Source organism: Aspergillus stella-maris (genome assembly GCF_047715825.1).
Source record: "Aspergillus stella-maris strain CBS 113639 unplaced genomic scaffold BDV14scaffold_79, whole genome shotgun sequence".
Taxonomy (NCBI): domain Eukaryota; kingdom Fungi; phylum Ascomycota; class Eurotiomycetes; order Eurotiales; family Aspergillaceae; genus Aspergillus; species Aspergillus stella-maris.
In genome coordinates this window covers 119,903-144,365 of record NW_027396873.1, presented here as the reverse complement: position 1 = coordinate 144,365, position 24,463 = coordinate 119,903, and the positions used below count along the sequence as shown (strand labels likewise).

At 51.6% G+C, this 24,463-nt stretch overlaps 9 protein-coding genes across 9 annotated transcripts; 4 read left to right on the top strand and 5 right to left on the bottom strand.

The window, feature by feature from the left end:
• Positions 1-1,262: 1,262 nt before the first annotated feature.
• Positions 1,263-2,861, top strand: BDV14DRAFT_142242 (3-keto-steroid reductase). The gene is made up of 2 exons (XM_073766364.1): positions 1,263-1,360; positions 1,455-2,861. The coding sequence occupies exons 1-2, from the start codon at positions 1,296-1,298 to the stop codon at positions 2,746-2,748; spliced, it is 1,359 nt and encodes a 452-aa protein (XP_073623464.1). The 5' UTR covers positions 1,263-1,295; the 3' UTR covers positions 2,749-2,861.
• A 623-nt stretch (positions 2,862-3,484) lies between these two features.
• Positions 3,485-5,589, bottom strand: BDV14DRAFT_142219 (mannose-1-phosphate guanyltransferase). Its single transcript, XM_073766363.1, has 5 exons — positions 5,133-5,589; positions 5,031-5,074; positions 4,797-4,943; positions 3,857-4,733; positions 3,485-3,802 (listed from the first exon to the last, which is right to left on the bottom strand). The coding sequence occupies exons 1-5, from the start codon at positions 5,137-5,139 to the stop codon at positions 3,783-3,785; spliced, it is 1,095 nt and encodes a 364-aa protein (XP_073623463.1). The 5' UTR covers positions 5,140-5,589; the 3' UTR covers positions 3,485-3,782.
• A 451-nt stretch (positions 5,590-6,040) lies between these two features.
• Positions 6,041-7,132, bottom strand: BDV14DRAFT_204701 (uncharacterized protein; the record flags this gene model as incomplete). Its single annotated transcript, XM_073774572.1, has 1 exon — positions 6,041-7,132. One exon carries the CDS (start codon positions 7,130-7,132, stop codon positions 6,041-6,043), a length of 1,092 nt encoding a protein of 363 aa, XP_073623462.1.
• Positions 7,133-7,706: 574 nt separating this feature from the next.
• Positions 7,707-10,545, top strand: BDV14DRAFT_182685 (i-AAA protease YME1). Its single transcript, XM_073770262.1, has 4 exons — positions 7,707-7,905; positions 7,977-8,112; positions 8,177-9,864; positions 9,921-10,545. The coding sequence occupies exons 1-4, from the start codon at positions 7,876-7,878 to the stop codon at positions 10,329-10,331; spliced, it is 2,265 nt and encodes a 754-aa protein (XP_073623461.1). The 5' UTR covers positions 7,707-7,875; the 3' UTR covers positions 10,332-10,545.
• A 221-nt stretch (positions 10,546-10,766) lies between these two features.
• BDV14DRAFT_182684 (uncharacterized protein) lies at positions 10,767-11,415 on the top strand. The gene has a single exon (XM_073770261.1). The coding sequence runs from the start codon at positions 11,109-11,111 to the stop codon at positions 11,334-11,336; it is 228 nt and encodes a 75-aa protein (XP_073623460.1). The 5' UTR covers positions 10,767-11,108; the 3' UTR covers positions 11,337-11,415.
• Positions 11,416-11,624: 209 nt separating this feature from the next.
• BDV14DRAFT_182681 (glycerol kinase) lies at positions 11,625-14,712 on the top strand. Its single transcript, XM_073770260.1, has 4 exons — positions 11,625-12,629; positions 12,692-13,686; positions 13,736-13,902; positions 13,970-14,712. Exons 1-4 carry the CDS (start codon positions 12,355-12,357, stop codon positions 14,231-14,233), a joined length of 1,701 nt encoding a protein of 566 aa, XP_073623459.1. The 5' UTR covers positions 11,625-12,354; the 3' UTR covers positions 14,234-14,712.
• A 222-nt stretch (positions 14,713-14,934) lies between these two features.
• On the bottom strand, positions 14,935-17,066 carry BDV14DRAFT_142176 (uncharacterized protein). Its single transcript, XM_073766362.1, has one exon. The coding sequence runs from the start codon at positions 16,871-16,873 to the stop codon at positions 15,137-15,139; it is 1,737 nt and encodes a 578-aa protein (XP_073623458.1). The 5' UTR covers positions 16,874-17,066; the 3' UTR covers positions 14,935-15,136.
• Positions 17,067-17,164: 98 nt separating this feature from the next.
• Positions 17,165-18,943, bottom strand: BDV14DRAFT_182677 (pyridoxal phosphate-dependent aminotransferase). Its single transcript, XM_073770259.1, has 3 exons — positions 18,731-18,943; positions 17,890-18,651; positions 17,165-17,834 (listed from the first exon to the last, which is right to left on the bottom strand). Exons 1-3 carry the CDS (start codon positions 18,810-18,812, stop codon positions 17,230-17,232), a joined length of 1,449 nt encoding a protein of 482 aa, XP_073623457.1. The 5' UTR covers positions 18,813-18,943; the 3' UTR covers positions 17,165-17,229.
• Positions 18,944-19,376: 433 nt separating this feature from the next.
• BDV14DRAFT_182674 (Rho family guanine nucleotide exchange factor CDC24) lies at positions 19,377-23,710 on the bottom strand. The gene is made up of 5 exons (XM_073770258.1): positions 23,370-23,710; positions 22,035-23,314; positions 21,726-21,974; positions 21,462-21,648; positions 19,377-21,409 (listed from the first exon to the last, which is right to left on the bottom strand). Exons 2-5 carry the CDS (start codon positions 23,007-23,009, stop codon positions 20,067-20,069), a joined length of 2,754 nt encoding a protein of 917 aa, XP_073623456.1. The 5' UTR covers positions 23,010-23,314; positions 23,370-23,710; the 3' UTR covers positions 19,377-20,066.
• Between the last annotated feature and the right edge of the window lie 753 nt (positions 23,711-24,463).

Genomic DNA, 24,463 nt, shown 5'->3' with positions numbered 1-24,463 from the left:
TGCCAGGAATCATGGCTCTGTTTCGCCTCGAGACATTCTTACAACTACTGATGCCAACACGGATTCTCGGATTCAGTTAAAACAGTTTATTACCAGCTTACAATACTCGGCCTTTCCTTTTCAGAGTGCTTGCTACGCCGTAGTTTACACTTGTTCCATCAAGTCACGGTTGCATTGCTACAGGATTTACAATATTATTGTGATCCTTGAAGCTATAGATAGCTAACCAGCACGCTTCCGGTCTCTTCCCGGCGCAGAGGTGTGCGGAGACACCAAACCTATCCCTGTCGCGTCACTTGGCTTGCCCTTGCTGGTCCGTATGCAGGACCACATGGAGATGCGCCATCTAACAGACAGGGGTCGTTAGCAATCAGTCGTCTTTGGCATGACCAATAGAACCCCTGGACGCCTCCGCCCTAGATTCATGGGACATCCGGATCCGAGCCACATCCCGTTTGCTATCACATCGCCCAACTAATCAGAAACCCACCCTCTAAGATATCCCTCATCTATGGCGCCATAGCTAGGCGATGGCAGCTGCTTGACCCAGGCAACCGAGCCCAACAAACATCCGGTGACCCAGCAGTCAGAGATCCATCGAGCGATTAATCTATTATGCCTTCGCCTCGTCGGACCTCGCAAAACGAGGTCCGCGGAGTCGAGTCGCGTCGCTTATTCACCCTGGTAATTGGGGCCTGGTCGGTTTGGAGTCTAGACAGCTCGAATACGAGGCAATCGACAGGCTTCCCCTCCTGATTGCATCCTTCCTATGGCCTCATCCCGGTCTATATCTTACCCCAGATATCCCAGTGTGGGGGGATCGACTAGTGCGATTTACGACTACCTTGATCTCCTGCTTTTTAAGTGCAGGCCTGACATCAGGCTCAAAAACAAAACATGCCAAATGACGTGGGATGGTTGTCGTCACGATGGTGGCTGTTCTGGAGTTCTGACTCGGAAGGATGCACTAGGTTTTAGCATGCCTCTGGGGTACGAATGGCCCTATGAGGACGCGGAACCCACTAGGCTCGATCTTGGTCGCAGACAAAAGAACAAGCAGACCAACTAGGAAGTTGAATCGTCTCTGAATGGTTAGTGTAATGATAGTGCCGGCAAAGAAGGATGCGATGGCTGCATTGCTTGCAATGTAGACTAGAGATCACATGTAAACATTGGCCTTAGGCAATTCCGCTTACGTTATCCGCTCTGCGCCAATCACGTTCAACCACCGCGTTAGTTTCTTTGTGAGATCTTAGGATGATGCCTTTTAAGTCAAGAACTCCAAAAAAAACACCATGTCCAAGAGCGGGGTCGCTGAAGTCGAAGGCCGCAAAATCGTGCTAGTCACTGGCGCAAACAGGTAAGTAATCTCTCACGTTATCTCTCTGCGCTCAATCCTGCCATTCGCGGTTCACCATTCCCTAACTGTTTACCCCCTGTTTCCATCTCTCCAGCGGGCTAGGATTCTCAATATGTTGCCGCCTGGCTGATGAATTCCTGGCCTCGCGCCAGAACGACAAGAAGACCTTAACTGTCATCTTCACGACAAGGAGTACAAGAAAAGGCAGCGACACGCTCCGCAGTCTACAGTCGCACCTCCGCTCCTCGTCCTCTTCCGTCCGCGATCCCGCCGCCGCCGCCGCCGCTTCAAGAGTAACATTCGTTCCTGAGAATGCCGATCTCTGCGACCTCTTCTCTGTTCGCGCGCTGTCGCGCCGACTAAACAAGAACTTTCCCAAGCTCGACGCTGTTATACTCAATGCTGGGATTGGCGGGTGGACGGGCCTCAATTGGCCATTGGCCATTTGGTCCGTCCTGACGGATCTTGTGCATGCGGTGACCTGGCCGACGTTTAAGATTGCGCCGGCGGGCCAGATAACGGAGTATCAGACGAGTTCTGTCAAGGATAAGGAGCCGCAGATGGGGACTGTCTTTTGCGCGAATGTCTTTGGGCATTATATGCTTGCGCATAACGTCATGCCGCTCTTGCATAAGGCTGGCTCTTCCGACGGGGATGGTGATGAGTATGCATCAGGCCGCGTGATCTGGGTCTCTAGTATCGAGGCCACTGTCAAGGCATTCGATGTAGATGACATCCAGGGTCTACGGACTGAAGCACCCTACGAGTCTTCAAAGGCTCTTACGGACGTGCTAGCACTTACGTCGGACTTGCCGAGCACAGCGCCCTGGGTGAAGAGCTTCACCTCCACTTCCACCTCCGAAACCAACCCAACCACAACCGCCCCAAAAACATACCTCTCCCACCCAGGAATCTGCTCCAGCTCCATCGTCCCCCTCCCCACAATCCTAATCTACTGCATGCTAGCAGCAACCTGGCTCGCCCGAATGCTCGGTTCCCCCTGGCACACACTCTCCACATACCTGGGCGCCTGCGCCCCCGTCTGGCTCGCACTAACACCGCAATCCGACCTCGACGCTTCAGAATCCCGCTACAAGCACCTCGGCGGCGGAAAGGTGAAATGGGGCTCTTCGTCGACTAGATCGGGAAAAACCTTTCCGGCGTCCACGGAGATCGATGGGTGGGGGTTTGGTGGTGTTGTGGGACCTGCGGTGTTAAGTGATGATAAGGCGAGAAGGAGGAAGAGGGGGGCTGTTGATTTGACGGCTGATGCGAGAGAGGGGTTTGAGGAGGTTGGGAGGGAGTGTTGGAAACGGATGGAGGAATTGAGGGGTGAGTGGGAGGGGATATTGGATGCTGAGGAGAGGGAGGTTGGGCTTGTTGGGTGATTGGGCATTTGAGCATGGGCATTGAGCTCTGAGCAGCCCAGCCCAGTCCCTCAAGGGGAGTCTTCCATTTATTGGCCTTGACGCTGAAGATGAGCTTTTAGGCCGGAACTCGTCTGGTCTTTTTTGGGGGTTTGTGCCTTCCGTCTTGGTCCTTCATGGTCTTCTTTCTTTTGCTGTTTTGACTTGTCGATTTACACTGTTTATGGCACTTATAGATTATAATAAATGCTAGGGAAGGAAAAGGAAAAGGAAGGAAAGGGGGATAATGTACAGTACGGGCATATAAGAGCTACCAGTACTCTTCTGCCAGCAGCAGGTAGTTACTGCCTACTAATACTTAATAGCGACGCATCGAGCACAAGAGGTCGCGTTTTAATCTCATTTTCTCTTCTCTTCCCTCACTTTCTTTCAGACACTTCAATCTCCGTCTCTTACTAGTAAATTAACTTCCATATTTACATTCCTCATCCACGTACATCATTAAAGGAGTCAGGTATGGTAGGGTAGGGTTCCGCATCATGCCTCAGCTCATTGGGTACATTGAAACCAAATTCGTGGAGACTAACAAGAACACATCCGAGATGTTTCCACAGCTCCGGCTCAATTGCTCCATGAGAGACAAAACATGGGGCAGGCAAACAAACAAGGGGAGAAACAAATTATGTATGTAGTGTGTATGATAAATATAAACCGCGACTTCAGAAAACAGGGGGTACCAATGGAATCGGAGAACATGTTTATAAGGGTGTGATGTGGTATGATGTGAAAGTCGAAGTCCAAAGATGATATGATCAAGAAATCGATTACTAAGGCTGTAAATTTAAGAGCTCGGTTTCAAGTAGAATCGGTTTCACCATCAAGGTGTGTCTTTATCGGAATGCAAGCGCCGGGCGAGAGAGGGTTGTTGTGGGTGTAGTATGCTTGGAAGCGGCGGTGGTAAAGGCGCAAATCGACTCCGGTTCTATGCAATTGGGTGTTTTGGAGGGCGAGCGGGAAGGAGAACGAAGGGGTAAAGAGAGGTCGGAAAAGGGCGTTTACATGATAATAGCAGGAACTGAATAAGATGTCAGTACTAATGAAAGATCTGTTGCACTGCGAGTTTACTCACCATCAACGTTCTGCTTGATACTCTTGTGCGGCAGAATTGAGCCTCCGTTAACATAGACCTCGTCGGCAATCGTCACATCATCACCGAGGACAGTCACGTTTTCGAGACGGGCCCATCGACCGACGGAGCTGTTCCATCCGACAATGGTCGACTTGATCCAGCAGTGGTCCTTGGCCTTGCTGTTCTCCATCAAGACACAGCGTTGCAAACGGACACCATCACCGATCACAACGTTGGGACCAATGACGACGTTAGGGCCGATGCGGCAGTTCTTTCCAATCTTCGCCGAGGGATCGACCATAACGTTTCCACCGTACACGTAGGGCTCCGAGCTGGGGGCGAGCAGCTTCGAGTTGCGCTTTGTGAGAGAAGTGAGGTAGAGACAGGTGCCGGTAAGGAAATCCTTGGGCTGACCGACGTCCATCCAGAATCCCTCTAGATCGAATGAATGGAGTTGACCGTCCCGGACAATGGCGGGGAATGTCTCTTGTTCAATAGAGGTGGGGCGCAGTTCGATGCGCTTGAGAACACTCGGGTTCAGAATGTACATACCGGCGTTGATGCGGTTGCCAACGAACTCGACGGGCTTCTCAACGAATCGGTCAATGCGCGAAGGGTGGTTGGGCTTGTGGACGACGACACCGTACTTCGAGGGCTCGTCCACCTTTGTGACAACAATGGTTCCTTCATCGCCGTGGCGCTTGTGGAAGTCTGCAAGTTCTTGGAATGGGTAGTCGCAAATGACGTCGGAGTTCAGGACAAAGAATGGAGAGTCATCTTTGCCGAGAATGTCTTCTGCAAGTTTCAGGGGACCGGCGGTGCCGAGGGGTTCGGTCTCGACGGAGAACTCGATCTTGACGTTGTATTGCTCTTCGTACTATTCAATCACCACAATGTAAGTATTCGCACGTAATCAAGTATCGCATTGGGAGTTATATACCTTTTTGAGAGCAGATACCATCACATCTGGGCGGTAGTTGACAGCGAGGACAATATCGGTCACACCAGCGGCAGCTAGGCTTTCGACTTGGTGCAGAATCATAGGCCGGTTACCAAACTCCACCAGGGGCTTGGGGAGTGTGAGGGTCTATCGAAAGAAGAATTGTCAGCGGAATTCTGGTATTTGAGTCCGAAGTATTGAACGTGGAGATCATCGGAAAGGGAGTGTACTCACAAGAGGGCGCAGGCGGGTACCGAAGCCACCGACGAGAATAAGAGCTGTGACGACGGTCAGAGACGAGTTTTCGCATCTTGGGGACAGGCGATGTAAGTATACCTTTCATTGTTGCGGTAGGGGGTATAGAGTCTGGGTATTCGTCTCAGGAAGTGAGGAACAGGCACGGAGCTGCAATGCGGGCGGGGAAGAGCAATGGGGAAGGAAAGCACGGCCGCTCGAGGAATTGGAGGATGGAACCGCTTCGGGAATGCTGGGGTGCTTGAAAATGGGCCGCAGAAGAAATCAAGGTATAAACCCAGAGAGAAGACAGGGAAGATGGAACGGCCAGGGCGCTATAAAAAGACAGGAGACTCAGAAGTCAGAACACGTTACAAGGCTTGAAGCCGTCGAAGAAACTTGGACCCGTAATGCTAATGTAACTTCTCTGTAACTTCTGCTTGCGGACGGGCCAGTGCACAGACATTATTGGCTGAATATATTACAGTACCTGTGGCCGTACAAGATCAGGCGCAGTGTTTCCAGATCACCTGCTGCTCGTGGGGCTCAATTGACCCCTGGATTTCGCAGAGTTCACTCTCACGATGCCAATGAACTGTTGCCATTTCGCCATGACCTGTGGCAAGGTGCGGGCTGACTCTACCGGCACCACGGACAGCCAGTGCCTCAGGGCGATCAGTGACTGCCCATTATGTACTGCCACCGATCCGAGTACAACTACGGAGTACTCCGAGTATAGCCACAGCTCGTGACCTTGTCCATTCGAAAGTCATGCAACCCCTGGACAAAGGATGGTCATTCGCATAGTCTTAGATCAAGGGCTCCGGCAAAAAATGTTACAGACATGACCGAGTGATTACTCTGTATGTTTTAGAGAACCAAACACCATGCAAGAGGATCTTAGATTATGGAACATTCTTCCCTAGGGCAACTGTAACATCTACACCAACCCAGAGCCATAATTGTCCTGTGAATACAGAGTACGTACCCCAGAGCCAGATAATCTTGTTCTAATTATATGTTGCATCCTGGGAATCAGGAGGCAAGGTGACTGTCTTTCCAGCAGGAGTGGTACTATTACCGCCTGCTGAAACCGGCACAAATCGTCTGATCCACTCGTGTACCTTGCGCACCTTCAACAGCGGCAGATCATCATTCTTGGCCGCGTGGTTTAGAATGTCCCGCAGTTGGTATATTCCGCTTGTGTCAGTTGCATCAATTTGCTGGCGGTGCAGCAGGTCGATCTTGGTAAGCCCTTGCCGCAGACTCTGCCCATATACACGTTCCCGGAAACAACTGAGTCCCACCGTGCGTAACAAAACGATATCTCGTGGCCGAAGTTGCATCAGAGACCTGCGAAGCTCGTCGCCAGCTGCGTTGCCGGATTTGCGTGTGCTTGTCCTGTCGTCCAAAGGAGGCAGCCAAAACGTCACCCCAAACCCGGTCCTCGTCTCGTCGCCTACCACAGCTTCGACCAGATCTAGTTCTCTCTTCCATTGTCTCGTCACGATTCGTCGAGGAGGTCGGACGGCGATTATTATAGCAATGAGGTTCACTGTCATGGTTTGCGGTACTATAGAATTCAGATATGCCGAGTTGGGTATATCTTGCAAGTTCGTGATGCCGCCTTGGATGTGTGGCCTAGCTGTCGAGACTTCCCCGTCTTCGTTGGTTGCGAATGAGGTGCCTGTGCTTTCAGTGCCCGGATTACTGTCCAAAGTAGAACCTCCCAAAGGTGCGTATTGTGCAGATATTTCTGATGTTTCGTGGACAGTGAAGGAATGGTCATAAAATTGCGATATTTCAGTATCGTCGCGAGTGGGTTCTTGTCTGCCAAAGGATGTTGCAAGGTCATGGGTCGTCAAGAACTGCGCTCTTGCGGCTATCCCAGCCGGGCATTTGCTGCGAGGCGTCTCTGAGATTATTGACCCGGGAAGTAGTCTCCATTTGACGGTATCATCCTCATGAAGCATCTGGGGCGTCTCATGGTGGATGCCTGGGTCCTGGAATGGGGGTACAGGCTCGCTGAGCAAGCCATTTTCTTCCCATTGTAGGGTCGAAAAGGTGGGTGCGCCAACTAGAAATATGGACCTGGAGGACATGGTGATGTTGATGCTCATGTAAGGGCAGCCATCATCATGCCTTTCCAAGGTAGTCTGGGCTCCTAATTGCTTAATATTTCGTCGCTTTGAAAATATATATTTTCGTTCAAACGCAGAGCTGTCCTGAGCTGCTGTGGCTGATAGTCACACGACCCCCTATTTCGTGCTATCAATACCCGAATACAAGCCAGTGATTTGTTACTAGGTGCCAGAACCGATAGTGAATAATTGATCACCAAGATGCCTGCCTAGTAGTCCTGAACAAAGTCATTAGACATGAAGCCCATGACTTTGCTGTTGCTCTGAGGGTCGATGTGTCAGAAAACCGAGCAGCTCCGTACTTGACAGTTCAAAGCATCACCATTGGAACAAATCGTTTAAAAGAATATTTCAAGTCTAGGAAGGAGCATATAGTTCCAACCTTGGAGGGTGAGTAGAAGACCTACAAAAGGCTGAAGGAGCGAAGAGAAGTCACGTGAGAAGACTCTGTACGGGAAGGCACCAACGCCACAATGGCAGCCCCAACAATTGGCTTTCGCCGCCGCCGCCTCCGACATCTTGGAAGCAATCATCCAACAGGTTCTCTTTTTTCACCTTGTCATCTACCTCCAGTCGGGGATGGCATCCACATTATCTGGGCGTTAAATTGTATCCTTACTTTACCTAAACCTCGATTTCGAACATCTGTATCCCGAGGGGCTTTCAGCTCGAGAAGCCGCGGCCCTGCGCCGCTTACTCCGAACATGGCCTTTCAGCTTCCAGTTTTAAAGCCGGTAAGGGCATTTTCTTTGCATTTGTGAGCGCTACTCAAAGGATTTTTGATTAATGTTCTGCGTCTTACTAGAATTCTTTGGCCGTGGCGCTGAACTCATGGTCGGTGTCTAAATCATTGAGCGCACCCTCGAATCGCATTGGACTCAACTCCGCAACGACAGGCATCACACCTTATGTGCCCCGTCATCCTCGATCCTTGACTCACGGTAAGAGTCTACCGTTTCCTCGAGATGCAGAAAAAGCGCGAACTGACAGACATGATGCTATTAGGTAACACGCTATGGGCTTCGTCGCTCCCTTCCTTCTCTCGTAGGGCCCACTCGACACTTGCCTCGTCGCCGAATCGTTCACTTCAGAAACCTCCTTTCGCTACACTCGGTCTAGGGCAGCAGCGATTCTTGTTTGGAGGGCCGTCTCATGGTATGCTAGCACAGAGGGAAAAGACAGCAAACAACAATCCTAAAAGCGCGAGCGCTCAAAATGCGTTTTACACCGCCCTTCTTCGAGCAAACATGCCGGCCATTGTGATTGAACGGTATAGAAGCGGCCACTTCACGCGCAATGCATTCTCAGACTCTATCTATTCGAACGCCTTGGAACGTGTCGGTGGGGCAGCAGCAACGCCGGCGTCAACCGCCACTGAAGGACTTCACGGTGACAAGCTGCAGGCTGTTGGACAAGCTGTCGCGACTCAGAATGTTGGTGGAACAATTGGTCTCTCGAAGAAATCGGGCACTGGCGCCAAAGAGGCACCCCTATACGTAGTTGTTGAGGAGTCTCTGGGAAGTTCCATTTTCCGCTGGGTTCGATTCTTCATTTCCTTCGCATTCTGTGCCTACCTTGCAGTTATTTTCATCTCTATCGCTGTCGAAACCACGGGCGTTCTCAAGAACATCAAGGGCAAAACTAGCAATGAAGCTGAAGCTAAGCACCAGACCGTCCGTTTCAGCGATGTCCATGGTTGTGATGAAGCAAAGGATGAGCTTCAAGAGCTCGTTGAATTCTTGCTGAATCCTGAACGGTTTTCTTCGCTCGGTGGTAAGCTGCCAAAGGGCGTGCTGCTCGTTGGACCTCCCGGTACCGGAAAGACTCTACTCGCTCGTGCTGTTGCAGGAGAAGCTGGAGTTCCCTTCTTCTACATGTCTGGCTCTGAGTTCGACGAGGTATATGTTGGTGTCGGTGCAAAGCGCGTTCGCGAGCTATTCACCCAGGCCCGAGGAAAATCACCGGCCATTATCTTCATTGACGAACTCGATGCGATTGGCGCGAAGAGAAACGAAAGAGATGCGGCTTACGTGAAACAGACCCTGAACCAGCTCTTGACCGAACTTGATGGATTCTCGCAATCTACTGGTGTTATTATTATTGGCGCTACCAATTACCCTGAACTGCTTGACAAGGCATTGACCCGCCCTGGTCGATTTGACCGGAAGGTGGTGGTTGATTTGCCCGATGTCCGTGGGCGCATGGCAATTTTGAAGCACCACATGAAGAACATCCAGATCGCCACCGATGTGGATGTCACCACCATTGCTCGTGGAACTCCTGGCTTCTCTGGTGCCGAATTGGAAAACTTGGTCAACCAAGCCGCAATCTTTGCCAGCAGGAATAAACAAGCCAAGGTTACGCCAAAGGATTTTGACTACGCAAAGGACAAAATTATGATGGGTGCAGAGGCTCGCAGTAGGGTCGTTCAGGACAAGGACAAACTTGCGACCGCCTATCACGAGGCAGGGCATGCTCTTGTTGCATACTTCTCACCGTATTCCATGCCTTTGTATAAGGTCACCATCGTTCCCCGAGGAATGTCTCTAGGAATGACCCTACGTCTGCCGGAGATGGACCAGGTCTCCAAGTCCTACACTCAATATCTGAGCGATATTGATGTCGCCATGGGCGGTAGGGCTGCCGAGGAGCTTATCTACGGTGAAGAGGGTGTCACAAGTGGTATAACAGGGGTAAGTCCGTCCCTAGAGGGCTTCGCAGCTAGAACTCAGTAGCTAACCATCCACAGGATATCCAAAACGCCACGGCAACTGCAATGAACCTCGTTACGCGCTTCGGCTATTCGAAGAAACTCGGAAATGTCGATCTTGTGACCAACTATGACAGCCTGTCTTCTGAGACTAAGCAGGAGATTGAGGCTGAAGTTCGGCGGCTTGTTGAGGAAGCTCGTCAACGCGCCAGCAAACTCCTGGCAGAAAAGAAACACGAGCTGGAGCTTATAACAAAGGCGCTCATCGAGTACGAGACGCTGTCGAAGGAAGAAATGGAGAAGGTCATGAAGGGAGAGAAGCTGGACAAGCTTTCTTTGCCAGCGGATGCGCCTCTGAAGCTGCCCGAAGCCCTACAGGAAGTTTCGCCAACGAATTTCAGTTCGTCTCCTCCGGAAAACTCATCGGGGCCCCAAGTGTCATCGGAATAGTGATTTGAGCGTCTTATTTCCTTTTTCTTTTTCTTTTTCTTTTTCCATTGAACTCTCATCTTACACTTCTTTTTCTTGTCTTATATCTCGTTTGTCTGATAGGGATTGAAACGTTCCATAGCTCTTACATAGCATGTGGACTGGAGGGAAAGCAGACCTCTCCTGTCTTCACTGTATTAGAATAAAGAATACATATGAACTGCATGAATAGCGCTATAGGCCTACGATTTACCGAGAATGTAGATCTCCAGAGATAAGGGTACCTGGGTATCCAGAAACGGAAGCCGGAGAGAGCGACCCCAAATTCCGAAACGCGGGAGTACTACAGTAGCGGCAGATTGTACAGTCCCGTGATCCTGTCTGATGCATCAACTGCAACTCACCACCCACTACCTATTCAAGACTCCCGGGGATCCGGGATAACTCGCGGAAGCGCCAAGAGCTAAGCCGAGAACGCAAAGGGCTTGTCTGGAGAGTGGAGGAAGAATTGCAAGAAGCAAGCAATGTAAGCAAGCCGCAAGGAGTCAAATCGCATCGAATTTCTCCGTGAATCAGAAGACCAGAAGATCCGAACGGAGACTACTGAGTACTGACTGACTGAGAGGCTGGGGGTTCTAGAGTTCTAGACTAGATCGTTAGAAATGCTAAGAGCTGGAAATAGAAAGTCTGGAAGTTTGGAAGGGGGCATTTGGGAAAATTAGAGACTGTCAGGTGCACAGACGATCCCAGGGCCCCCGTTCGATAGTCCAGCCCACAGCTCTACCAGGTGACCGGGAGATGTGGATGTGGGCATGGGCTACTGCCGCCGGGCCAGGGGTTCAAACTTCGTCGGGGAGGTCGGGATCTCGAGCCTCGAGAACCCAAGGACTGGTCGCTGGCATTCTGGAAGGGCTGGAAGGGGATCAGGACAAATTATTAGTGGGCGATGAGTGCTGGCTAGCGATAGTCTTCTGCAAATCTGCAGCGAGGAGCAACCAGGTGTACTATGGAAGCAGAGTCATGTGAGGCCAGAGCAAGGGCCGAGACTCGGCGAGACTGCAACGCGCAAGCAAAGCGGAAGGACAGCCGGGGAGCGAGTCTGGGGCACGCAAGGCTAACCTTCCGCAATGGGGAGTCTTCATAGCCCCAAGCATTCAGTCGTCGCAAGTCTGGAGTTGTTTGGACTGATGAAGCCAGGGGAGCGGCGGCAGCAGGAGCAGCGCAGAGTGGTCGTCTGATCAGAAAAAAAGAGGAAAAAGAAGAGCCTGGAACTGAAGCGCAAATAAGAACTGAGAGATCGCACGCTGGCCTTCCCCACGCCCCCACCTTTCCGTCATAAACTGCCTTGATTATTGCTATCCGAATGGAGGATTCCAGCAGTCAGAGTAAGAGCAGTTAGCAGGAGCAGTAGTGGTAGACGTTCAAGCAGGTACGTGTTTGGCTCACTAAGGAAATGGCAGTCTGGAGGCGATCCCTGATTGTCTGGGCGAGCCCACTGTGTCTTCCCTACTAAAGCGTCGCTCTCCCCCCTCTGCCCCTCTCTCCAGCCGGTTTTCTCAGCCTTTCTCTCTCGATGATCTCAGTTGTTGCTCAGTAAGAACAGTAATACTTAACTAATTCCCCTCCAGGCTGTTGTCATTGTCAGTTTTCTTGTTGCCACTTTTTTTTCCCGGACCCCGTTCCCAGAGACTGTTCTTCTTCTACAACCGGTTGGGGCTCTCCACACGCTTTCCTCGGCCCTGCGCTGTGCCTACGTCACCATCCCTCTTCGGGTCTCTTCTTCTCGTCGTTTCCCTGTCCTCTTTACTCTCACATCACATCACATCATACCTATCCTCTTCCTGTCTCTCTCTGCCCCTCCTCTCCCCTCCATACAAACTTGGCCTGTACTCCTTACGCTCCGTAGCTCAATTGCTCCTGCACACTCCCCTGATACTCTCCGCTCTACTGTAACTGTCGAGTTGGGGACGTAATTTGTCACTATTTCTTTCCTCTCTACCACCCTCCAATCACAATCTCACAACCAACACATCACCCAGCCAAGATGCGGAGAAACCCCTTTGACATGTCTGATCTCGACGCCGAGATTGAGGCAAACGAAGAGAAACATCACGAAGTTCAAATTCATGCCCGTCAATCAGTTGACGGCCACCGTTCTTTGCTCCAGGATGAAGAACGTCGCGGTGACGACCTGAAGGACCGCTTCATTGGAGCCATTGACCAGGGTACTACGAGTACGCGATTCATTATCTTCGACTGCACGGGAAATCCAATCGCGAAGTACCAGGCGGAATACCGCCAACTCCACGAATACTCAGGGTATGTTGTACACGATTTGACCACCGCCCGTCTTCTTCGCTGACGTAATTGTTCGCGTTCAGGTGGCATGAACAGGACCCCTGGGAGATGGTAGACTCCGTCTACACCTGCATTGAGGAAGCGATGAAGACTTTCCTCGCCCTCGGACACTCCAAATCAGACATCGAAGCCATTGGTCTTACCAGTCAACGTGAGACAGCGCTTTGCTGGGACTGGGAGACGGGTGAGCCATTGTGTCCTTCAATCGCTTGGCCAGATACCCGAACAAAGGCCCTTGTTCGAGAACTGAAGGGTCAGAAGGGCGCCGACGACCTGGCCAGCATTTGCGGTTTGCCGCTGTCCACATACCCCTCGTCTGTCTCGTTGGTGTGGTTACTTCGCAACAACGAGAACGTCAAACAGGCATATGAAGAAGGGCGACTTGCTTTCGGTACTGTCGACTCGTGGCTCATCTACAACTTGAACGGTGGAATTGAGGGCAAGCACCACGTCACTGACGTCACTAACGCTTCCCGAACCATGTTCATGAACCTCGAGACACTCGACTACGACAAGCGATTGTTGGACTTTTTCGGAATCGACCCTAACAAGATCCGTCTGCCCAAGATCATCCCATCCTCCGACCCCGAAGGTTTCGGATATGTCAGGTCGGGTCCCCTAGACGGTGTTCCGATCACGAGTGATCTTGGTGACCAGTCTGCCGCGTTGGTCGGTCACTGCGCCTTCACTCCCGGATCGGCAAAGAACACCTACGGTACTGGCTGTTTCCTTCTGTACAACGTCGGTGAGAAGCCGGTTATCTCAAAGCACGGATTGCTTGGTACCGTCGGTTTCCAGCTGGGCCGGAATCGCAAGCCAGTATACGCGCTTGAAGGAAGTGTAGCTGTCGCTGGAAGTGGTGTTTCCTTCCTCATGAACAACATGGGTTTCTTCCGTGACTCTCGGAAAGTCAGTGATTTGGCGGCCATGGTACCTGATAATGGTGGATGTTTCTTTGTCACGGCCTTCTCTGGTCTCTTCGCTCCTTACTGGATTGATGACGCCAAGGGAACTATTTGTAAGTTGTTTTTCTTCTACTCTCTCGATAATTACTGACTTTTGTTCAGTTGGTATCACACAGCACACTCAGCGCGGTCACATCGCTCGTGCCACTATGGAGGCTGCCTGCTTCCAGACCAAGGCTATTCTCGACGCCATGGAAGGAGACAGTGGACACAAGCTCACTGAACTGGCCGTCGACGGAGGAATGAGTAACTCTGATATTTGCATGCAGGTAAGTTCTCGGGCCCATATGTACCGATGACGTCATTTCAAGACGGGTGCTAATTGTTCTGCCTTAGACCCAAGCAGATATCATCCAAATTCCTGTCGAACGACCCGCTATGCACGAAACGACCGCCCTCGGTGCCGCCATCGCCGCTGGTTTCGCGATCGACATATGGAAGGAGTTCAGCGAACTCAAGAACATGAACCGAGCCAACCGCACCTCGTTTCAACCCGCCGTCGACAAGGATAAAAGCACCAAGATGTACAAACAATGGTCAAAGGCAGTTGAAATGGCGCGCGGCTGGGTGAACCCCGAGGAAATGGGTGCAGAGGAGTAAAATCTTCCCTGTCTCTTGTTTTCTCGCCTACCAACACACCCACCAACCCACTTGAGGCCTTCCGCCCTCCGTCCCGAGACAGACACCCTCCATACGTTACCCCCGCCATTTCATCACCACAATGAAGCCGAACCGACACGATACACTTCTGCTTCTCTGTATATTCGCATGATTCTTACGATTGAGCGTTGTTTCCTTTTCATTATATACTTCTCTCTTATATCTTCCGTGTCATTCGGTTCGGTTAGACTGGGGGATTGGATACCTGTTTTTTGCTTGTCTTGACTCAACTTCATTGTTTCTTTCGGGATAGATGAGGACTGGATCTAGATTTTTACTCTGAGATTCTTGACATCTATGCTCTGTGAGCTGTGCAAGTGTTTTGAGTGAGTGTGGGTGATATCATGATATATTAGAAGTACATAGGCGGTACAAAATTATAATAGAATAGGTTCAAATCTTACTATACTGTGCACAAGGCATATCTCTAGATACAGAGTATGGAGTCTACGGACTATTTTGTACGTCACCACCGGGGGGTCACGGCTTGGAAGTTGGAAGTTGGAAGATGCAGATCCCGCGGGGCAAACAGACAGACGAGGTGGGCTCTCTACGTCTGGTAGTCGTAACGTCATTCAGGACCCAGTGCAAGTGGAAACGTAGATCAGGGCAGAAACGAGAATAAAAACAGGAAGCGTTTGCAGGTTAGTTGAATATATTATAGTATATACAGGCAGTACTCTATAGGCAGTTGAATATAAAGCAGTAATAGGAGTAGGAATCTATGAACAAGCCTTCGCTTAATATGAACGGACGTCCAGCATCTGAGTCGAGTCGAGTTGGGTCGAGGGTAGCTCCAGTTGTGCAGTAGTCTGTGAACAGACTAAGTAGGTAGCCAATCCATCAAGGATTCTGGTCCCCAAGAACATAAGGCAAACCCGTGACACTCTCCGTGCGCGCATCAGCGAGCCGGATGACGCTCCCCGTGCCGGACCCCGACTCTGAAGCAGAGGCTGACCCCGACGACGCCGACGTCGAGTCAGAGAGTAGCCCTGTGCCGACCTCAGACCTTAGACTAGCGGCCGTCATACTCCGCGGAGCCCTAGGTCTAGACCGTTGGCGTTGAGTTCGCGGCCGCGCAGGCACGTGTGATCGGGACCGGGATACCGAGGCCGCAGCCGAGGCCGAACTCGATGTTCCCGAGGCGTTCGTCCGAGTTGGGCGGAGGGAGTGTGAGTGAGAGTGAGAATTTGAATGTAAGGGTCTTCGAATGGATGATGAGGTACTTGCGGCGTCTGTATCAGGTCTGGCGTAAGCGCCAGCTCCGTCAAGGTGAGAGTTTGAGTTTGTTCTTGCAAGGTTCCTGCTGGGGCTTGCGAACGGGTATTGGGCCTGGTATTGGTATTGGTATGGGTATTGCTCTTGTTGATACCCGTACCCGTATCGACGACCAGACACAGAATGCGAGCCCAGCGTCTCCCGGTCCGTCTCACCTTCCGTTGTCTCCCCCTCCTCATCAGACGGTCCAATAATAGACTCAGAACGGGACCCGAATGTCGAGGCGTCTTCATTTCCGGGAAGCACATCCAAGCCCATCTCCATCAAGCGCTGCTGATCAACCTCAAACCTCATCCCTCTTAACAAATCCGCAAATACACCCATGAGCTCGCGGAACTCAGACTCGTAGAGATATCTCCCGGAGAATCGAGCGCGCTCGTATATTGACAAGAACTCGAGACCTGTCTCCGGTGGATTGAGGATTGAGAGGGTAGATAGGTGCGCTATGTAGCTTCGTAGTGACATTGTAGGTGGGCGGCGGAGGATAGCGACGATACGAGTATCTGGTATGCGAAGGGGTTCGGCTTCTTCATTTTCAAATCCAAGTCCGTCATGTTCTTGGTGGAGTGTGAATATTGGGTCTGGCGGCGCGAGCGAAACGGCTTTGGCTTCGATAAGGTGCGGGAGTTCCCTGATTACAGCGCGGTAGCAGAGACCTTGTTCCTGGATATCCCCATCTGCATTCGCGGCAGGCGAAAGCGCAGACTCTGGCGCCGACCACCCAGGATGCTCAATAACTCCCCAAGGCGGATTCGCAGGGTCAATATCGTAATCGAACCCTCTTAGCAGACCCTCTCCTTCTTCCCCATCACCATGACCATCGCCAGTAACGGCCAACGCATTCTCATTGGCGCCTGTCCCCGCATTCACCCTCACACGATTTGTCCCACGCCCATCTAACCGTCTAGGCCTCGCACCCCCCGCAATAAGCGCGCTCCTCCCTAACCCCTCCACAACTAAGCGTCTAACACTCTTCCCGACATCTTCCTTCTCAACGGGTATCCAAGCCTTCGGTATCCCACCCAGCACAGTCCGGTTCGTATAGATGCGCGTCGCATATATCAAGACTGCAAGGATGAATGTGACGACATAACCACCCGTTATAATGAATATGTTTGTGAGCCGGTGCGTGATGTAGCATTGGTAGATTGCGTCGGCCGGTGTGAGGACGATGAGGCATAGGCAGATTATGGCGAGGAAGGTGAAGAGCGTGTAGTGCAGAATGTGGGGAAGGGAGGCTTTTGGTTTGGAGGGCGGGGTTTGAGGGGTAAGGGTTGTTGTTGATGAACGTGTAGGCGGCATATCGTTCGTAATGTTGTTTTTCAGAGTATGCGCGGATCAGGACTTTTGGTGGTGGGCTTGGGAGGATTCATATCGGTGTTGCGGTGTTGTCGCTTGGATGGGAGCGCATTTTGCGTTTATGACCTCCGCGGATCTGCTCCTCTCCCGTTGTAATATTGTGGCGGGTTTGGGAAGGAGGGAGGGTGTTGATTGTTGAGACTTTGGAGAGAAGACGATGACGATGCGGAGTCGCGGACGGAATCACCGCGGAGATTAAACAATCACGTGACATCTAGTCCATATCGTGCGTAGTGGATAATAATATATATATATTGATTAAAAATGTCTAGCGTCTAAAACCTGCATGTGCAATAACTCTAATCATCCTGAATGGCCTCCTCGTCCTGCGCAGTCGGCTCATAGTGGTCCCCTCTAGCGCGGCGAATGACACGCTCAATACCATCAAGACCCATCTTCAGCACCTCCATCTTAGGTCCGTAACTCAGACGCACAAAGTGGTGGCAGGGACTGTCAAACAGGTCACGTCTCTTGGCGGGGTTAAGATCGAAGAAAATACCGGGGACAACAATGACCTTCTCGCTGAGAAGGGCGTTGAAGAAGTTCAGACCGTCGGAGATATTGGCTTCCTTGGGGAGAGGAGGGTCGAGCGAGGTCAGGTCGAGCCAGATGTAGAAGGTTGCCTGGGGCACGTCCTGTACGCGGAAACCAATCTCGTGGAGACGCTGGAGGACGAAGTCGCGCTTTTCGCGGAAGTGAGATTGCAAAGCCTTCATTTCTTGGTGCACGAGGGTGGGCTCGAGCATGGGGATGGCGGCTTCTTGGAAGGGGGCGTTAGCGCCTCCGTCGAGGTAGGAGCCTGCGGAGCCGAGGGCGTCGATGAATTCCTTGGGACCGACGACCCAGGCGATACGCCAGCCTGGAAGGCGGAAGCGCTTTGTGAGGCCGTCGATGAGGAGGACGTCTGTGATTAAATGGTCAGTGTTCTGCAGCCCAATGGCAATGTTTGTGTAGCATACCATCCTTGTTCACGTCAACGACGTTCGCAGCACCACTGATGGTCGTGCCATCGCAGTCGGTGGTGTAGTTGTAACCACCGTAGAACTCATCCAGAATGAGAGTGGCACGGTCTCGGCAGATATCCTGGATGTTGGCGAGCTCCTCGCCAGAAATGAAGTGTCCAGTAGGGTTACGCGGGTTGGAGGTAAGAATGACCGATGTTCCACGAGCAATCTCCTCGGCGATCTTATCAGGGTGGATGTGGTAGTGATCTTCCTGGGCGAGCGGCATCGGAATGGGAGCAATGTTCTTGAACAAACTCAACATCTCCGAGTACGCAGAGTAATCGGGAATGGGGAAAGAGAGGTAAGAGTTGCCCAGGATGGCTGCAATACGGATCAGACCCGCGCGTCCACCGGGAACAATGCAGACGTTCTCCCAGGTATACTGGCTCGCTTTACCCTGGCGGTAGTGCTCATTGTATAGACGGGCGACGGCGGCACGGAGAGGCTTGATACCGGCAGTCGGGCCGTATTCACGAGCAGCGGAGGTAATAGGGATGGATTCGGGGCGGGGGAAACTGCCTTCGATCTCGTCGTCGGCTTCGGGGGCACCCTGACCTAGGTTTGCCCAGCCAGTGGGGTCTTCTAGGTAGCCGTGTTCGGAGGCGCGCTCTGTACACCAGACGACACCGGTAGAGGCACGGGAAGCGTCGAGACCGGCATGGGGACGGTGACCTTCGTGGGCAGTACGGAATTGACGATGGGTTTCGGATTGGAGTTCTGAAGGGGCATTGTCAGTCTGGGGACAAGAAAAAATGGAGAATTTCTCCGGGAAAAGCAAAGAAGCCAAGAGACGCACCGTTGGTTGACAGCTCCTTGCCGACGGAGAAGCGTCGATTCCCGGGACGCAGGATGCTCAGGCGACGGCCAGAGAAAGACATGGTGCAAGGTAAAGCTGGAGACTGGGAAAGAGTATGTACTATGCAGAGAAGAAGAAAAGAAAGAAAGAGCGGAGAGGGGAGATGTTGGAGGAAGCTGAAGAAAGTGGATAACGAGGATGGAAAACCAGGTTTATATAAGGCCAACAGAACTTTTAGTACAGAGTCGATCAGGATGTTCTAATCGCGCATTGCCCAGTCGCGTTCCTTGTTGGGCGTCAGCTCTCAAAAATGCCTCATTAGCCTTACGAGCTATGTAGTAGTAGTAGGTCAAGCCTTTCTAATCTCGATTGCTCCCAAGAACCATGTCAAGTGTCTGGAATCTGGATCCTCCCGATCGGCTGGGTCCCGGAGTCCTTCCGACTCGGCAGCTGAAGCCGATACTCACTCCTATACCCATGTCTATCTGTAGATAATAGAGACATTGTGTAAGGTGTATTTTTAGACGCCACGTTTCTTGCTTCTTTGAGTTGTGCCCAATATCGAATCAGCGTGCAGATGCAAAGTACAAAGGGCGCGCAAGTCTCGCCCTCTCCACCGCCTCTTTCTATGCAACGTCACTGCGCACTAGCCACTACGGCCTACTTACTCGGGATACGGCATCCCCGTGTCTAGGAAACTATAGATAGAAAGTGGTATCTGACATTCCCATTATCGGTAGCTGAGCCTCTGAAATGCAACAAAAACGCGCAAGTCTAGTCCGTTGTGAAATAAAAAGCAAACCCTCCGCAGTCTCAGCCCGCCAGACAACAAGATCCAGCCCTAACAATGCGAGAACACTGTACATCGCCTTATTGGGATATTTCTGCGCGGAAAAAGTGCAGCGTTATACATACATCATGCAATCATAGTCCGTAGACTTCGAATTCTGGCAAACGGCCAAGGAAGAATAGATGGGGAATAGATGAAACAGGGTGAAACACTCATCATGGATCACAGATATGATTTCCTCTTGGGGAAATGATCGGACATGACATAAAAACCAAAATAGTCCATCAATATGTTCGTTAATAGTGTTTTCAGGCCGCCTATACCTTCTCTTCTGAGCGTAACGAAGATTGAAGATGCAGCTTCGGATCTTCTCATGTCGAATGATGGTGCGACCCAATGAGCCACGACCTTCGCTACAGGCAATGCAGCCCGTTCCTTACCGGCATTCTGGCTCACTAGGCACTTTCGAACGACCATTACCCGCTGCGGCTGAGAACAGACAGTTGGAGGAATTATGAGGGCGGAGTGACCGAAGTAAATAGTCACCTAGTTCTCAATCGCTTGACAGTACAATTGGATCTCGCCAACTTGGCCTCGTGAAAGCATCTCACGGTGCTGCTCCTTCCACTCCATGAAGGCGAGTTGAACAGCTTCATCGCTATCGATAGTCACAAAGTCGCCGTCTTCATCGCGATAGCGTAAACGGACTGTTTTGTTGCCGATTGAGCGATTGGTAAACCTGGCAAGTTTGGCATCAACGCGATCGGTGAGAGTTCGGAACATGATATTGCTGGATATCACCAATGTCACATAGTTTTCGTCAAAGTTGACCTTGGCCTTCAGTTGCGTAGGCATGAACGGCTCCTCTTCGGGTTCGTGGCTAAGTGGAGACGTTGGTTGGTCAGACTGTGCTGCGCCTGGTCGTCCATCACCATACTGAGGCTCGTTCCAGTGGTGGTTTGTTCGAACCGGGAGGTTGTGATTTGTCGGAGAGTTGTTCTGGCTACGGCTGACAGGCGCCTTCATGTTGGCCATATGGGCAGGAATGGGAGGAACGGGTACATTGTCAACCGTCTGCATCGTGTGCACGCCCATGTACCGGCGCGATTCGGGATTATGGTTATGGTTGTGAATGTCGGGACTGCTCGCAGAGCGCATCCGCTGGGAGCTGTTGTTGGCCGATTGGCTGTTTATTGACATAGGGGGTAGAGAGGGGCGTTGAGCAGCCCGGCCATTAGGTGGTGCACCGTTGAAGTATGCATTCGGGTTTGATCCATCCTTGGACGTCGCACGAGATGAGGCAGGGGCGGTGTATCGATTGTTGTCTTCACTCCATGTGGCGCCCGGGGTCACCTGGCGGTTGAAGGGGTATCCAGCCGACTGAGAGCTCGACCTCGTTGAGCCTGGTTCTGTCATGGGAGAGAAATATGAACTGCCATTCCGTTCTCCTGGTGACATGCTACCACCAGGGAACTGCGTGTGTACTGATAGAGTCGAATCCGGCATTGCTGGGTAGCGACCCCGGCCAGTGGAAAGTGGGGGGCCAGAGCCGCCGGAGCCTCCTGTCGCGGACCGAGCGCGAAGGCTCGTACTTGAGGCATTTCGACTCATAGGGAATTCAGAAAAGAATGCCGCTTCCTTTGTGGCTTGCTCCTCGGCATCATATTCTTGCTGGTAGGGGTTTGGCATGTTGCTTAGGGATCTCAAATAAGTAAATTCAGAATCGGATGTGCCAGTATTGCGGGCGCTGCGTTGTTCTGCTTGGATTTCTCGTTGCGTGTTGATGTCCCCGTACCACTTGCGCATGATATCTTCGTTTGAGTACCGAATAACGAAGTTATCCACAACACCAGGGTCTCCTTTCCAGAAGATCTGAATGCGATAAGAGCCTAGTGATAATCGATTAGGTGAGATTCCATCATGATTTGTGTCCAAACATACCTGGTTTTTGAAGCCAGACGATGTCAGTCACATTGGCCATGTAAATGCGACCCTTGAGTTGGAGCCGCGGCTTGCCCTTGGTAGCGTTCGGTTTATCTTTGCTGCCACCAACGAGTCTCGATTTCTGCTTGTTCGGGTTGATGTCCTTGCAGCAAAGCAAGATTCGTTCGAAAAGGTAAATATGATACTACATTCGGGACAGACCGAAGATGTTAACGACGTCGCAGTGGAATAGGGTTAGTGTTGGGTAGAGGGTGTACCAACCTCTCTTTCAGAGTCCTTGCCGCTGTCGCCCTTGATTACTATAAATGTACCAAATCGAAGCAGGTCGCCGAATGAATCGATCTTCAAAGCCTTCCAGTCATCTACTCGTTCATCTAACTCTTTAAATGCGGAGGCGAGCTGCTCTTTGTCAATCGCATCATTGGCAGCGTCTAACACGGTCTGAAGAGCCTCGATGGCTCGGGTAATGTTGGTTTGGAGTTCTTCGTCTTCCATCTGTTTGCGCAATTCCTGTTGAACAAATCATCAGTAAGCAAGAGAAGAAGCAGTGAAAAGATAGTGAAGACGCACCGAGAGCATAAGGGGATATTTGGTCAAGCGCTGAAACGGCTTTACGAAGAAACCATTGAGCGTAGCTGGTTGCGCAACCATCTGCTGCAAATCCAGGGAGCGCGGTGCGGCTTTGATTTTGTCCCATTCTTTCTGGCAAGTTCTATCGCAGCGCATTTGGTTTGCGATAAATGGTTCGTACTGGCGGAATGCTTCTTCATGTTGAAGGAATAATTCACCCCAATTCTGTTTCTCTTCCGGTCGGGCGTAGTGTTGCTCAAGCCTAATGAGGAATCGCTGTGCGAAATCGAGGAGATTGTTCAAGTTCAGGAAAATTTGATGACTGGCATCACCAGTAAGGGCACCTGTATCCTCCAGCTCCTTCTTCAGCGCCTGCAAGTTTTGGAGATGGTGGACATAGTCGCGCTCTGTTTCTAGCAGCTCCTTTAGGATATGTTCCCGCTTGGTAAGCTTTCGCCCCGCCGCTGGCGCAGCCGCACCGGTTTCAGACGGCTTCTTCAGTTGGCCCTGAATCTCCAGGATATCGAGGACCCGATTCACCATCTTTATCACTTTTGTGAAGCCGATTGTGTTCTCGCCGTACAAATCCGTAATGAGAAAGCACTCTTGCTGGGGGAACGCCATCTCCTGTATAGCGGCTTGGAGGAATTTGAAAGTAGCGGCTTTGGGACGTCTGGCTTCGGGGACCTTTGTAGTATCGACTTCGAGAGCGGCGCCAGGGTCGGAAGCGTTATAGATGGCCAGCAGGGGGTAACCGTGTCGAAGGAAGTTCCAAAGCGAGGCGACCGGGTCGGCGTTTCCCTGTAACCTGTCCTCCTCCTCCATCTCTTGAAGATAGGGCTCGAAGTTGGGGACTTCGGCCAGTCGCCTTTTAAGGTTAACACAACTTTGGTAGATTCCCTCATTTCCGCGACGGTTGATAATGTTGTCCTCAGCGATCGGACCGCCGCCGTTCAGGCCAGCGGTGTCGGCCATTGCGACGTCCGCCGACTGGACCCGGTTCGGGGGGAAAGAGGGGGAGAAAGGAGATCGACTAGCGACAGGGGACGAGAGGTCCTAGTCTGCACAGCAGACGACAAAATTAAAAAGAGAAAGACAGCAGAGCGACGGCCAGCGGAGATTGTACGAGAGGTGGTCGTCAAGTCAAGCATGGATCACTGAGGTTGGAACGCGAGCCAGTGGACCGATGCGGGACGGATGGCGCAAGCGAGCAGCTAAGGAAAGGCGTGGTGGAGATAGTAGAGCGGTGCGGTGCGGTGGTTGTGGTGGTGGTGGTCGCTCTAACGTTAACCGCTGGATCAGCGAATGATACGGTTTAGCAAAGCATAGCCATACATTTCACAGGAGGTATTTATTTTACCTCGGAACCAGGAATTATAAGTATGATAAGTACGGTCTCAGGTTGTCTCACCCTTGCTGGCCAGCTCAAGATCGGAACGAGAATTATTGAGAGCGATCCAGAATCAGAGCAGAAGTGTGGGGTTTGGCGCTGCAGCCAGGCTGGAACCCTGGAAGGAGATCGAGGACAGGAATGGAGACGGACCGATTGGGAGCAAAGGGGGGGGAGAAAGTCGGTTGGGCAGATGGAAGATGCACAGGCATTAAATCATGATGGGGGGAGGGCCGTTAAACAGAGAGAAGGAGATGAAGAAGAAGAAGAGAAGGGGAGGTTCTGGTAAGTAACAGGAGTTGGAGGAGACTCCGTCTACACTGTGAGACTGACAACCTGAAATTCCAGGCAGGCCGGGAGGTGGTCCTGTTGCCGCTTTGGGAGTTGACACTGAGACTTTTGAGTATACTAACTATATGTCAGTATGGCTATGCACACTCCTCACACACCAAATGTTACAGATTTCAACTAGTTCGTCACCCTCTGCACACTTGATCCTGAAGGAGTTGGGTATAGAGTGCCTGGTTTATAATGAACCCCGGTGGTTGACCGGGTCCCCCTGCACTTATGTCACATCACAGCGCGTTGGGCAGTGACATTGATTCTATGAAGACTTTGAAACCATCAAGTCTGCCTGCCCATGCTTCTCTGCTTCTGCAGTTCCAGCCAAGCAGCGCTACCGAGTCAACGGCAGCTAGAGGAAACGCTGGAGGAACCTTAAGCTCATGCAGGGATGCGCTTCAAGATTCATGGCGGGGCAGCAGTATGCACTATGCAAGTGCAAACTGGCCAGTCTGGCAGTTTCAGCCTGACTAGTGCCGGCATATCGGCCTGTCTTTGTCGCGAGGGTGAATGTATGGATCATTCATCGTCTTGCCTCTATGGACTAGAAGACCTGTCAACGTTCGGTTACAGTCAAGGCTGATTCGTTATGTTGCCGATTAGTAGAGAGCTGGAGTCTGTCAGCGTGGCGACACTGGATTAGTGGACTAAGTCAAAGAAGATGTGCGAGTAGTGTGTAATAATGAAGAGAAGAGTG

Coding starts and splice junctions, on each gene's coding strand:
- BDV14DRAFT_142242 (XM_073766364.1), top strand. CDS start 1,296: ATGTCCAAGAGCGGGGTCGCTGAAGTCGAAGGCCGCAAAATCGTGCTA. Junction 1,361..1,454: donor CTAGTCACTGGCGCAAACAG/GTAAGTAATCTC, acceptor CCATCTCTCCAG/CGGGCTAGGATTCTCAATAT.
- BDV14DRAFT_142219 (XM_073766363.1), bottom strand. Junction 4,734..4,796: donor TGGTATCTGCTCTCAAAAAG/GTATATAACTCC, acceptor GTGATTGAATAG/TACGAAGAGCAATACAACGT. Junction 3,803..3,856: donor TATCAAGCAGAACGTTGATG/GTGAGTAAACTC, acceptor CATCTTATTCAG/TTCCTGCTATTATCATGTAA.
- BDV14DRAFT_182685 (XM_073770262.1), top strand. CDS start 7,876: ATGGCCTTTCAGCTTCCAGTTTTAAAGCCG. Junction 8,113..8,176: donor TCCTCGATCCTTGACTCACG/GTAAGAGTCTAC, acceptor TGATGCTATTAG/GTAACACGCTATGGGCTTCG. Junction 9,865..9,920: donor TCACAAGTGGTATAACAGGG/GTAAGTCCGTCC, acceptor AACCATCCACAG/GATATCCAAAACGCCACGGC.
- BDV14DRAFT_182684 (XM_073770261.1), top strand. CDS start 11,109: ATGTGGATGTGGGCATGGGCTACTGCCGCCGGGCCAGGGGTTCAAACT.
- BDV14DRAFT_182681 (XM_073770260.1), top strand. CDS start 12,355: ATGCGGAGAAACCCCTTTGACATGTCTGATCTCGACGCCGAGATTGAG. Junction 13,687..13,735: donor TGACGCCAAGGGAACTATTT/GTAAGTTGTTTT, acceptor ACTTTTGTTCAG/TTGGTATCACACAGCACACT. Junction 13,903..13,969: donor ACTCTGATATTTGCATGCAG/GTAAGTTCTCGG, acceptor GTTCTGCCTTAG/ACCCAAGCAGATATCATCCA.
- BDV14DRAFT_142176 (XM_073766362.1), bottom strand. CDS start 16,873: ATGCCGCCTACACGTTCATCAACAACAACCCTTACCCCTCAAACCCCG.
- BDV14DRAFT_182677 (XM_073770259.1), bottom strand. CDS start 18,812: ATGTCTTTCTCTGGCCGTCGCCTGAGCATCCTGCGTCCCGGGAATCGA. Junction 18,652..18,730: donor CAAGGAGCTGTCAACCAACG/GTGCGTCTCTTG, acceptor ATGCCCCTTCAG/AACTCCAATCCGAAACCCAT. Junction 17,835..17,889: donor CGTTGACGTGAACAAGGATG/GTATGCTACACA, acceptor ATTTAATCACAG/ACGTCCTCCTCATCGACGGC.
- BDV14DRAFT_182674 (XM_073770258.1), bottom strand. CDS start 23,009: ATGGCCGACACCGCTGGCCTGAACGGCGGCGGTCCGATCGCTGAGGAC. Junction 21,975..22,034: donor AATATCCCCTTATGCTCTCG/GTGCGTCTTCAC, acceptor TTTGTTCAACAG/GAATTGCGCAAACAGATGGA. Junction 21,649..21,725: donor GCAAGGACTCTGAAAGAGAG/GTTGGTACACCC, acceptor TCCCGAATGTAG/TATCATATTTACCTTTTCGA.